The sequence below is a fragment of the Watersipora subatra genome, chromosome 8 (genome assembly GCF_963576615.1).
Source record: "Watersipora subatra chromosome 8, tzWatSuba1.1, whole genome shotgun sequence".
NCBI lineage: Eukaryota > Metazoa > Bryozoa > Gymnolaemata > Cheilostomatida > Watersiporidae > Watersipora > Watersipora subatra.
The window spans coordinates 44,401,565-44,414,332 of NC_088715.1; the positions used below are offsets into that span (position 1 = coordinate 44,401,565).

General features: G+C 37.0%; 1 protein-coding gene across 1 annotated transcript in view; it reads left to right on the plus strand.

Annotated features, from left to right (window-relative positions):
• The window catches only part of LOC137402614 (uncharacterized), a 30,319-nt gene that overhangs the window by 2,232 nt on the left and 15,319 nt on the right, over positions 1–12,768 (plus strand). Inside the window, exons 3-5 of the mRNA XM_068089119.1 lie at positions 6,405–6,522; positions 10,365–10,563; positions 12,440–12,760. Of these exons, the coding sequence (XP_067945220.1) occupies positions 6,405–6,522; positions 10,365–10,563; positions 12,440–12,760 (638 nt within the window). The remainder of the gene's footprint in view (positions 1–6,404; positions 6,523–10,364; positions 10,564–12,439; positions 12,761–12,768) is intronic.

A 12,768-nucleotide genomic window follows, 5' to 3' on the forward strand; every position in this document is an offset into this window, starting at 1 on the left:
TGAAATCTAAAAGTTTAAATGAATATGTTACATGTGGTTTGCGATACTAGAAAAGATAAAAAAGTGTCCATAACAGCCATAAAAACATGCTAGCAAAAATGAATTTTACATTACATTAAAAGTAGCATACCTTTAATTGTCCAGGTATTGCCGTGTGTACATATAGTAGGCATGAACTTCTGGAGTAAACAGCTATACAAGTCCTTTAGTCAGGGCACGAAAAAACCTACTGCCTAGGTCTGTCAGAGCACCCACTGGTCAGCAAGAGCAATTACTGGTGTCCCCAAACCCCATTGGTAGATGTAAGGTGATGACCTCTCCAACGAGCCCAATCACAAGTCACCAGACCACCTGCTGCCTAGGCCTGTTTATTACATAACAAACCCAATCACAAGTCACCAGACCCCTACTGCTTAGGACTGTCTATTACATAACAAACCCAATCACAAGTCACCAGACCACTGCTGTCTAGGCCTGTTTATTACACAGTTAACACACGATAAAAAGGACAGCATAACTTATGCGTTGGACATTAAATCCCAGAAACGAAGATGAAGAATCACAGAGAACAGATCACACAACTGCTAAGCTGCAGACATATTCATAAGCACTTGCTGTGGCAGCTGTCACTGTTTTGCGTGCTGTTTGAGGTTTTTAAACTTTTTTTAGATCTACTAAATATTATCTACTTTAAAGGTTGACTTGCAACAAAATTCACATTACAGTTATTTGGTATCAAAAGATTCGCCATGTCTTACTCTGTTGTGTGGTAGGTGCCAAATATGTGGAAATGTGATTAAAAGCTCTTAAAAGCTCAAATACAAAAAGCCTCCGTAGATTGGGATCTCTTGATTTCGATGACGTATCCGCGCCGTTTGGTTATTGTCTTGTCACGTGATGTTCTCGCGTGAATTGAAAGGCCAATAAAAAGCTCAATATCAAACTTATTGTAGCAATAGTTTATGACAAACACTTCGGGTTTTACCTAAGACCCCGTATCAAATATAGATGCTCGCTACTTTACAGTTTCAGCTTGGCCATTCCGTTCGACAATTCATGTCGGAGTTGCGATCATAAAAAATGTCAAATTCTGAAGAGTTAAGACCCTGGTGTTTCGAGCCTGACGCTCTATCTGAAGAAGATCCTCAACAGAATCAAACCTCCCAGCAAGTAAGCACCGCCACTAGCCAGCTCTTATGTGCCAAGCTAGCTAGTAGTAATAGTTTTAGCTCGAGAGTGATAGAATGAATATTATTATATATATATGATTTTAGTCATGATAATTATCGCTTCATATTGCGAAAAAATAATTACAGATTTTTCTCGAATGACAACATTAACAATTTTAATATTTAAATTTAGTGCTGCACCGATATACTGTTGGATAACATTGACCTGATGTATTAGCTATGGTTGCACAGACATATCTGTTCATTTCTTTAGGAGCTAATACCACCGGCTACAGAGTGGTGTGTCTGCAAGCGCTGTCAAGACATGCCATCTCTTCCTTAATGTTTGTGCTGCCATGATGCTGAGTTTGCGCATCATCTCCATGACCGCGGGGAGCATGAATGCCTGTGTATGCATCCTGGTGTGGATGAACTTGTAGCGCCTGCACCCCTTGAGTTGGGGTGGAATGATTACCTGCGATATCATAGTGAGTTGGATTTTCATTTAATGCCAACAACACCAAAGCTATGCTAATGTGTCAAGCATTATCTACAATTCTTGTGTTACACATTTAATGCATTGGTTGAACACACATATTCTGAACTCGTGGAACACAAGGAAAACTGTTATATTTGGCCTGTACACTTACTACAGTAGAGAGTGTATTAGTTTTGTGATTTTATTATATAAAGATCGAGATTATTTTGATGATCAGCAATTATTGTTTTTCAATAATTGTTTTGGTAGATAATCTATTCCCATTTGGAGAGCCATCGCCAAATGCTCGAAAAAGGTGTGCATACCGCAATCTTGTGTTTTGTCTTATGCCGCAAATTTGTCTCAGTGAGCGACGGCCTCTACCTGCTTGCTTGGTGTCTAAGATTCGGGCTCTTTTCCCACCAACGGATGATGAAGAAGAGTTTGCAGACTAGCATAGCAGAAGCCCTTGAACACATAGTCTGCAAACTCTTCTTCATCATCCGTTGGTGGGAAAAGAGCCCGAATCATAGACACCAAGCAGGCAGGTAGAGGCCGCCGCTCACCGCGACGAATTTGCGGCATAAGCCAAAACACAAGCTTGCGGTATGCACACAACCTTTGTAACAACGTCCGTTGTAATGGACCTCACTCTCAGGCCGTGGGAAATTAGATCGGACTGGCATCGCTTGAAGCCTTCCAGCTCCATGGCATTAGAACTGGTGGTCTCCGTTGACTGCAAAGTAAAGAAAGTTACGGCCAACAATCACTTTCACATTATTTGAATGAATTATTTAGCTAGATCAGCAACTTCATGTTTATGTATTGATAACTACTAAAAAATTTGGGTTTTTGTCAGGCTGTGAAGTAAAAACTGTCAAAGTTTTACCTTGACAAGATGGCTGCTGACTATTAAACCGCAGCTCTGATCCATCATAGTGTAGGCCCCGTATGCGACTATCGCATCTACCATCACCTGCCAAATCAAGCTCCCAATCGATTGCTACCATCAATCTCTCGTTATGCAGGGTGTTCTGCTCAGCAATACACTGTAAAATATTGTAAAACTTCATTATACAAGATTAATTTGTATCATTATCATTAGTCTAAGAATGTAGAATCCTCTTTCCCTTTTTGTGCTATATTATGATGAAGAATCAGAATTTTAAATTATAATATATTTCGCTTGAAGGATGACATATTTTCATTTCAAGAAAAAAATTGTTTGCAAATGTCGTTATTCAATTAGTGTGCCAAGCTTTTACTCACATTTTCCAAGTTTATGGGTAAATATTAACATTCACACCATGTAAGTATGCTCTTTGTTGGTAGAGGCAAACGCTGTGGCTTGGTATCGCGATGTTCAGGAGCGACAGAAAACGGAGGTTCTGCGTAAGGCATCCGCCAGAAAAGAGTGATGCAGCTGCCAGCAGGGGGTTGATGGCGTGAGCTCTGTTCACCCTGGCAGTTGTTTCCCAAGTGTACGATTGGTGACAGGAGGCACATGTAACCTTGAACTCTACCCATCCGCCTTCTGGCACCATCGTGAATGAGCAGGGAAGGGCACAGACGTGACAGTGAAATAGTCGCTGGAGTGCTGTCACACTTACTATTATTTTTTTCTCTTTTAAGGAGGATTCGGGTCTGAAATCACAACACAATAGTTGACTTGCAATAAGATTTGTACAACATCATTTCCTGTTATTATATCATATTTGCTTGATCAGAAAAAGAATAAATATATAGCCATGCAATCATGGCACAGATTTTACAAAACCTTATCAGAATCCATGATATTGTAAACATAAAAATGTGAGTAATAACTCTATGGATATTCTTTATATTTTGTCAAGTTTGGCTAAGTTCAGCTCTATCTTACATGTAATTGGAGAGCGTTTGACGCTGGCCAACATAGCGCTCAAACTCTTCCCAGTCTTCAGTGGTTGGCACAAACTTTTCATCTAATACTAATAATAATCATCTAATAATATTAATATGCTATTAACGATGATACCAGAAAATGACAATAACTATTTTATATAACATATCTATAAGTGAGTGGGGTTAAGAAATTTGGCGAAATTAATTGTGAAACTTATAACATTATTTTATCAATTATAGATTATTATATTACGTTTTACAGATAGATATGCAGTATGAATTAGTTTTGTTATTATAATAAGAATAATACACGTAATTAAAAAGATAAAATACTAATATCATATTACAATTAAATGACATTAATATTGTTATATTAAATATAGATTAATACAGTAGTATTAGGAGAATACTGGAAAATAACCCGAGTTACTACTTTTAATACAAGTAGTTCATAAAATAAATTACTCACGTGCTTTGGTAACATGTGGAGTATGCAAACAGGTTAGAAAACATGTCGTCTTTGAAATGGCGAAAATAAAGGTAAGAGTAAGCAGGCGAATAAATAAAGTTTGTCACATCCAGCTTCACCCAGTTGCTCCACGCCCGGTGAAGGTTTGGTCTTTTCTCTGCTCTTGGCCAAGAAAAAAAGTGCTTTTCAGCTTGGCAGCTGCACAAACACGATGTGGCGCGTTAGACATTATGACGAATTGAAATTAACAAGTTTAATACGAGAAAGCGCGTTTGCTATTTGCGATAAATCAAACTTGAACTGAAACTAACATTATCTGATCATGTGACTTACAATTCCCGCCATATGGCGCGAACAGTTTCTACAGCATTTTTCGACCATCATAGCAGACCAAAAGGCTCATAATTTTTATCAGAAGATGATATGCAATCGTTCAAGCCAAGTTTAAAAAATTAAACATATTTTTATGCTACGTTTTGAGATATCACTGCTCAAAGTTGCAGCATTACGATGCCGATAAAATAAACGCGTAATAACAATAGACATGGTTTTTATTGCAAGCGTGAAGTATATTTGTGAAAATATTTCGACGAATAAGGATGCATGAAAGTGTAAACATAAACTATCTCGCACACATTTTAGCCGTTTTCGCACACATACGTCACATTTTAGCCGTTTTGGAAAACGAATCCAAACCAGGGCGGTCTCGTGTGGCTGCGATTTTCTGTTCGTTTTTGAGCTTTTTCGAGCTTTTAATCACATTCCCACATATTTGTCACCTACAACACAACAGAGTAAGACATGGCGAATCTTTTGATACCAAATAACTGTAATGTGAATTTTGTTGCAAGTCAACCTTTAAGTTAAACAACCTTGCAGCACTGTGCTTGACAATATGTGCTTGTAAAATATTACCTTTAAATGACTTCAGTCGAACGTTTTAACCTGTTTTCAAAACATGGATCATTGAAATGTTCGTTGCAGATAAGTGCCCAAGGATCAGGCTTATTCACTCTTCTGCGGTTGCGATACCATTGTAAATAACAAGAGTTCTGAGTTGCTTTGTTTGGAAATCTAAAAATTCAATTGAAACTGTAGTAGTTGGTTAGCAACAGTAGTAATAATAATAGTATTTTTACTTTTATCTCCTTACTGCTAGCTATATCCAGGTACAACAATAAATAATATTATAGGCACGACAAACATTTTTTTCAAATATAAATATTTAGAAATAACCTAATGGTTTGTAGTTCCAAATTATTAATATAAAAAAAGTTCCAAATTTCATTAATAAAGAACATTCGTTCTGAAGGAAGAAAATTTCACTCACTAGCTTAAAAATTTATCTAATTACTGACAAAATACAGTCAAACTCGTACACTCAGTAGTGACACTGATCGACTCTCACTCACCCAGTGACTAGTGTAATAGAACTAACTAGTGGCAGTACTAACTAGTAGTAGCAGAACTAGTAGTAGTCGTAGACTTTAGCAATAGAAATAGAACTAGTAGTAGAAGTGACTCACTTGTGAAATGTCATGCCCTTTCCTTTGAAAGTCCATTCTTGCGGTTTTTGCAGTTCATGGAATAGCAATAGCACTGTGCACCTACACCCTTCTCCCTCTAACATAAATTTCTAGTAGTAATCTCAGTAGTATGTTCCTTTGACTTAGCGGTGTATTCGTGATCTTCCATAGCTGTTAAATTTGAAATTAGATTTCCTTTTCACATTGAAATTAACTCTATCGGTAACTGAACATGGCGTCGGCCGGATTTCCGTACTCGCAAATGACCTCTGCCATTCCAGGGGCTTTTAGTTCAATGGAGCTATATATTGTATGTAGCGCAAGTACCACAAACCGTCTGCGACGACTGGTTTCGATTGTCTGATTGGATGAATTTGGATAGAAATGCAATAAACGGAGTGGCGTTATACAGCGGCTAAAGTTGCTATTTCAATTGTCTTTTGGGAACTGAGTACAGCCTCCGCGGACAGTTTTCTTTTAACATGGTCTTTCTATAGCTCGGTGTATATAATTACTGTTAGTATTTTCATTCATTATATTAGTTTATCGTACTAAATTTGTTTTATCGATGTGTATAGACCCGAAAAACGCAAAAGTTTGATTACTAAGGTGGTATACAGTTACTGGTTTAACCAGCCACTTACGTGAATATTTAAGTAAGTGGTTCCGATTTTTTATCTACTGCGTCAGCTGAACCTGATTATTTACCTTAGCTGTGACGAAAAACGTCGTTGTTAGTGATTATTGATGATAAATTGAATCGATTAGTGTAACCAATAGAGTTTTTGACTTACGCAGGTGCATCAACTAAGAAAATGCTAAATCTGCCATATCTGCATGTTTTAATAAAATTTTTAATTATTGCAACATTTAATTTATAGATTGTTTATGCTGGCCATGTCTTCCCACCCAAGAAAGATCCCTAAACTGTCACCTTGTAGGTCCCAGCTTCAACAATCTACCTCCCCCGTCTCACCTAAACTCACTCTAGGGACTAAGGTATGATAATTCAATATATAGTTATTTTAAATTTGTTTTTATACCGCTAACCAGGAAATTCTTCATATATATTATTCTCACAAAGTCATTTTTATTAAATGTTTCCTTGCAACATTCACAAAATTCAAACATGCAACAAATTCACATTACAATTATTTGTTATCAACAGGTTCACCAGGTCTTACTCTGCTGCACAGGTGTCCTTTAGCGGAATATTGCCGAGGCCGGACCGTAGTCTACACACACAAAAAACAACAAAGGTCCACGTAGTTATGAGCAAAAACATGAGTATCCACCCAAATATCTCACCAGTCTGATGAGCAGCACACACAAAAACTAAACCAATCGACAGAGCCACCCATCATGTCAAAATATTCCAAGTTTCTAGTCATGTCTTGCCCAACTCACCTTATGGTTTCTCAAAACTTGTACCAAAGTTCCTATTAATTTGAGACTGTCCGATTGCTGTTTTAGAAATGGTCGCCGCTAGCCTAGCCTGACGTCCTAATTCAACATCTCGGTAACTACCGGGGCATTGCTGAGAGCTCCCGATCTTTTTGGTTCCCTTTTTTAGCAATGCCCTGATAGTTAGTGAGATGTTGAATCAGGACGTTGAGTTAGGCTAGCGGCGACCATTTCTAAAACAGCAATCGGACAGTCTCTAATTAATAGGGACTTTAGTACAAGTTTTGAGAAACCATAAGGTGAGTTGTGCAAGACATGACTTGAAACTTGGAATATTTTGACATGATGGATGGCTCTGTCGACTGGTTTAGTTTTTGTGTGTGCTGCTCATCGGATTGGTAAGATATTTGGGTGGATACTTATGTTTTTGCTCATAACTACGTGGACCTTTGTTTTTTTGTGTGTGTAGACTACGGCCCGGCTTCAGCTTTGGCAATATCCCGCTAAAGGACACCTGTGCTCTGCTGTGATGTAGGTGAAAAATTTGTGGAAATGTGATTACATGCTCTTATAAGCTTCGAAACGAACGGTTAATTGCAACCATCACGAAAACACCGTAGTTTGGAATCTCTTTATTTCGATGACGTACTCAAACATTGTGGTTATTGTTTTGACACGCGATGTTATCACGTGAAAGAAAAGGCTCAATATAAAACGTCTCGTAGCTTTAGTTTATGACAAACACTTTGGGTTCTACCGAAATGCTCTTATCAAATATAGATGCTCGCTACTTTACAGTTTAGTTTCAGCTTGGTCCAATCATCAAATCGTAATTTGATCATGTTACCCATAGGCCTACTTGCTGCCAAATGACGCGAACAAGTTCCGCAGTTTTTTTCGGCTATCGCCAGTGACCAACAGGCTCGTCGTGTTCATCAGAGGATGATATGCACTCATTTGAGGTAAGGTTAAAAAATTTAACAAATTTTTGCGGTAGGTTTTGATATATCAGTGCTCAAAGTGACATCATAACAATGATGATGAAATAAACGCGTAAAGACAATAGACATGGTTTTATTGAATACGCGAAGTATATTTGTGAAAATACTTCGACGAATGGATTGCATGAAAGTGTAAACAGAAGCCATCGTGTTCAAGTATGTCCTATTTGAGCCATTCTAGAATTTTTTTTAGGGATTCCAATCTGCAGCATTTTCATGATGGCTGCGATTAACTGTTCGTTTTTTATCTTTTAAATGCTTGTAATTACATTTCCACATATTTTGCACCTACAACACAGCAGAGTAAGACATGGTGAATCTTTTGAAACCAAATAACTGTAATGTAGATTTTGTTGCAAGTCAATCTTTAAGCAATCTCAATGGAGTATTTATACATTGAGAGTTTTTATCTGTAGGCTACATTACAAATCACTTGCGTTTCAAACTGAAGGCACGAGACTATCTCTAATTTTATTTTAGTCTGCTTTTATGCTATTGATTTTTATTATATTTGGTATTACAGATGTTTTTTCGGCTCATCAGTTGTGATGGCTACTATAGGTGATTAATTCTTTGACAAAACTTTGAACAGTTTTACTAAGCATTACGCAAAGTACAGTTTTTCAGCAGTTTAATGATTTACTCGGATAGTACGTAAGCCAGTGACCAAGTGTTATCACTTGATTAAGATTTACTTTATATATACGGGACAAATTAATGTCAACCCTAGTATTGATTTCACAATATTGTTCAGTTAGTATTTTCATTACAACTGTATCTAGAGAATTAATTCACGTAAGTGTTGTAAGCAGTAATTTTTGTCTATTTGTGATAACAGAAGATATATCAGCATTCCTAATTTTTATTCTTTTCGGCTGACCTAGCAACAAGTTTTTTTCCCACTAAGTTTTGCTCATTGTACATGTAGATAGGCTAAGCATACTTGAATGGATGTTGTGAAAGAAGAAGTATGATTTGTTCACTTTGTTGGGATCGTAAAAATTTTGAAAACTACTCAATAAAAACATTCATGCACATGCCAAACTTGATTACTCTAATTTAATTAAAACATGTCATATACAGTATATGCTTTTTAAAACATAAATAATCTGCTTCAAGAACATTTACGTTGTAGGATTTCCCATTATACGAACCGTTAAATGCATGTACATTGTCTAATCTGTTCCAAAAACTCTCCAAGCTCACCCCTTTTTGCCCTTCAAATAGGAAATAGCTAAACCTAACCTTTGAAGTTAGTGTGGTAAAGTTATACGGTTACTTCCACTATGATTACTTCCAGTAATCGTATAGTTGCACGGTAACTGTAGTATTATTGGTTTGTATTGACAGTTTTTTTCTCATTGCTCTTACTTGGTTTACGGTTCATGATTGTAATTGCACAAGCCTGTTATGTCGTTTTAAATCAGTTTTTTCACTATTGCTAGATAGCAAGGTCTATGTTGCAAGAAAACAAATGTAAATATTGTGTATGTTTAAAACAAAGTAAAAAATACATATATATTCACAATGGCTGCGAAAAGCGGCCACCTATCCCAATACTTGTAGTAGCCTACCCGTTGCATGCACTATAATAAAAATGACGTTTGTCTGAAACAAGCGAAATTTGCTCCAGCATATGACAACTGAAGCAACATTTCCAATGTCAGAAGCTTTGAATGCGAGATGCAGCCTAGGGGATGCACCACCCAGCTTCGGTGATGTCCATTTTGAGTCAGCTAGGTGTAATTGAAGCTTAAATTCAATGTGGCCATATACGGTATTGTTACCGGTTCCAAGATCTATTTTATGTCATAACAAAATATTCGATGACATCGAAACATTGATTCGATGGCGGTCCAAAAAACAATAATTAATTTTATTCATCAAACCGTCTGGTAGGAAGTAAAATGTTGCCTATCTGAGAGTGAATGGGTGGACGGGTCATGAACATCTAGTTGATAACATGTTGATCATAGAAAAGAAGCGCATTAAGATGGAGTTACAACTTTCAAACTAATTTAATTCAGTTTTACGTTGTAATGCATTAGAGTAATAGGGGAACATGCAGATTGAAGCCTTCATGCACACTACCTATTACTAAGTTTCTATATATAGTAATTGTGTGGCGACACTTGCATGCGCTCCACAGCGATAATTAAAAAAAATTCAGATTGGTGGTCATGCGGCTACTGTTTAATATACAGAGCCAATTTTGTAACAGTCCGTCACCATTTGACGGTAATTCAATGTTTCTTGTCCAACTCACTGTTCACAATTCCTCATAGGCTGACTTACGCTTAGATGTAGCAAACACTTCATATCTGAGTTGATAAACAATATATTTGTCGATCACTTGTTTTTTAATTTCTTTTTCACATTCTCACAACTGCACTCCAAAGCCATATTTGGATCTTACCTTCACTTTATTGCTATTAGGTGATTATATCTGGACAGAAAGAAGGTGTACTTCGTTACTATGGGCTCACCCAGTTTGCCGATAGCATATGGTGTGGAGTGGAACTCTTTGATGGTAGTGGCAAGAATGATGGGGCGGTTCAAGGAGTTCGATATTTTTCATGTCCGGACAATCATGGTGTTTTTGTCTCTCCCCACAAGCTGACTGTAGTTGGCTCAGGTTTGTTATTACGATACATAACCTATGAAAAATATACTGCTGGACGTAGGGCGTGTTCGTAATTTTAACATGTGAAACTGTAATTTGCTATATCCTGATGACCACATGGACAAGCTTTATGCTCGGTTGTGACTATTCTTACATTATTTGGTTCATGAAAAGATATATTGTTAAAAACTGAAAACAAAGATTTTCCTCAGGGCGCGTTATGATTTTTTCCATAAACTCAAAAGTTGCTTGTTCATTTTTGGTGAATAAGTTAGTATGAATTTTACTGGTAGGCCTAATCCTAATTTTGTAAGTCTGTGGTCAGAGCCTTTCTTGTACCAGGGGACTTACATATTGCTACTGACCAGTGATTGCTTGCTGTTTGTTTATAGATAGTCACTTGACTTTGGTATTGATTTTGTCAAAGTGACATGGCCAGTTCTGCATGCAATTATATTGATCGTTTGTAGGTGTTATTGAATGCGTGTGCAATTCAATCCTCTCTTAACTGATATGCAATGCAGGTCGTCTGAAGGCTTGGCTACACACACTGACGAAATGCATTTTTTATGTTAGCTGTGCATTGGGAATGCGTTGTTGATGTTGAGACGAACATGTCGGTCTGTGCTAGTAGAGATGCAATTGATGCATCTCTACTGGCTCAAGTAGCTAATTCTTAAAAATATCATTTTTATTTCATTATGCTCACTTTTACCATTTTACCAAAGATTTGCTTCTGAACAAGGCTAAGGACTGGGCCTCACACAAAAATCTATTTATACATAAACAAAGACATTCTCATTTCTGCCAGACATACAAAGGTCGGTAGTATTAATTGAAATTTTAATGAAACATTTTAGATAAGTCTTAGGTAATCAAAGCTATTGAAATTCAGTCTCTATTTTAAGCTCAGCAAAAGTGAATACGTTATTACTATATAGTAATTTCCATATATGGAACTTCAAATATGAAGCACTACTGGCTCATTTAATTTACTAGGTGAGACTGACTGTTCAGCAAGGGGTGTGGTAATTTGATTTATAAGTTCAGCCAACTTAGCAGTTATCATAATGGGACAATCATAAGCTGATTTGGGATATCCGAATATTAGGTGGGAAGCTGTTAGAATTTTACTAATGGTGAGTAGTAGCAAAATAGAAACATGCAGCACTGAGTGAAATGAATCCTTTTTACACTTCATGGAATTCGCAGGAATGGTGATATGAGATAACATAGTCAACCTCCTGAATGAACATTTAATCGAATTACTAGGTCTCCGTTTGAGTAGTTATTTCGAAATGAGAGCAGTTATGAATTTTAATCCTCACTTTGGGATTGACAATAGGTATATTTTTACTTAGGACGTTAGGGGTCATTACAGTATGCCATAGCGTGTTTGTTATTGCCATAGATATAGTAGACAGATAATAAACCATAGATATATGGTTTATTATATTTATGGTTATTGCAATGATATAGCTCAACATTTTGTATAATTTTCTCCTGATGGTGATCATAAGCCATTTTTTTCAGTTATTATTGGCAATGAAGCGTGGCATGCAGGTATTGACAAAACTTTTTTTTAACATCGCACAAAGCCGTGTCAATTTTTTTTCCTGCATTGAGAAAGCCACTTGCTATTCGATCATTCTGGCTTGTGTTTGTTAAATTTTTATGTTTGCTGAATTCTAAGCATGCTCTTAAAGTGTATCTTGTAACTACTCTAGATGTCTTTGGGTACGAAAAATCATTGTTTCTCTTAATTTTCTTGATTGTAAAAAAAACGCAAATATTGGTGAGAGCATCAAATTATTTCTCAACTACGTTTTTGTTGCAATCACTTTTTGGATGCTTGTTGCTGACTCCATATTTTCTGCTATACTTGAAGATGACAACTACGAGAGCTTTGATGCCAGTGACCTTAGTGCATACAGCACTCTCTCTCCTCGCTCGTATCACAAGACTCCTAATCTTTACCGTTCTACCAAGCTACATCCAGGTGACACTGACGATTTAAAGAGCCCCTCTGAGCGCGAGTTTGGCGATTCTCTAGAGTATCTTCGTAGTGGTAGCAGCACTCATGAGCCATTTGATAAACCTTTAGATGACCATTCTATGGGTGCTCATGGCAATGCCAATGAAACCTTTGATGTCTCAGATGGCAGTAAATTATGCGACAGCATCGGGGATAGTTTTAGAGTTGAGAAGGGTAAGAAG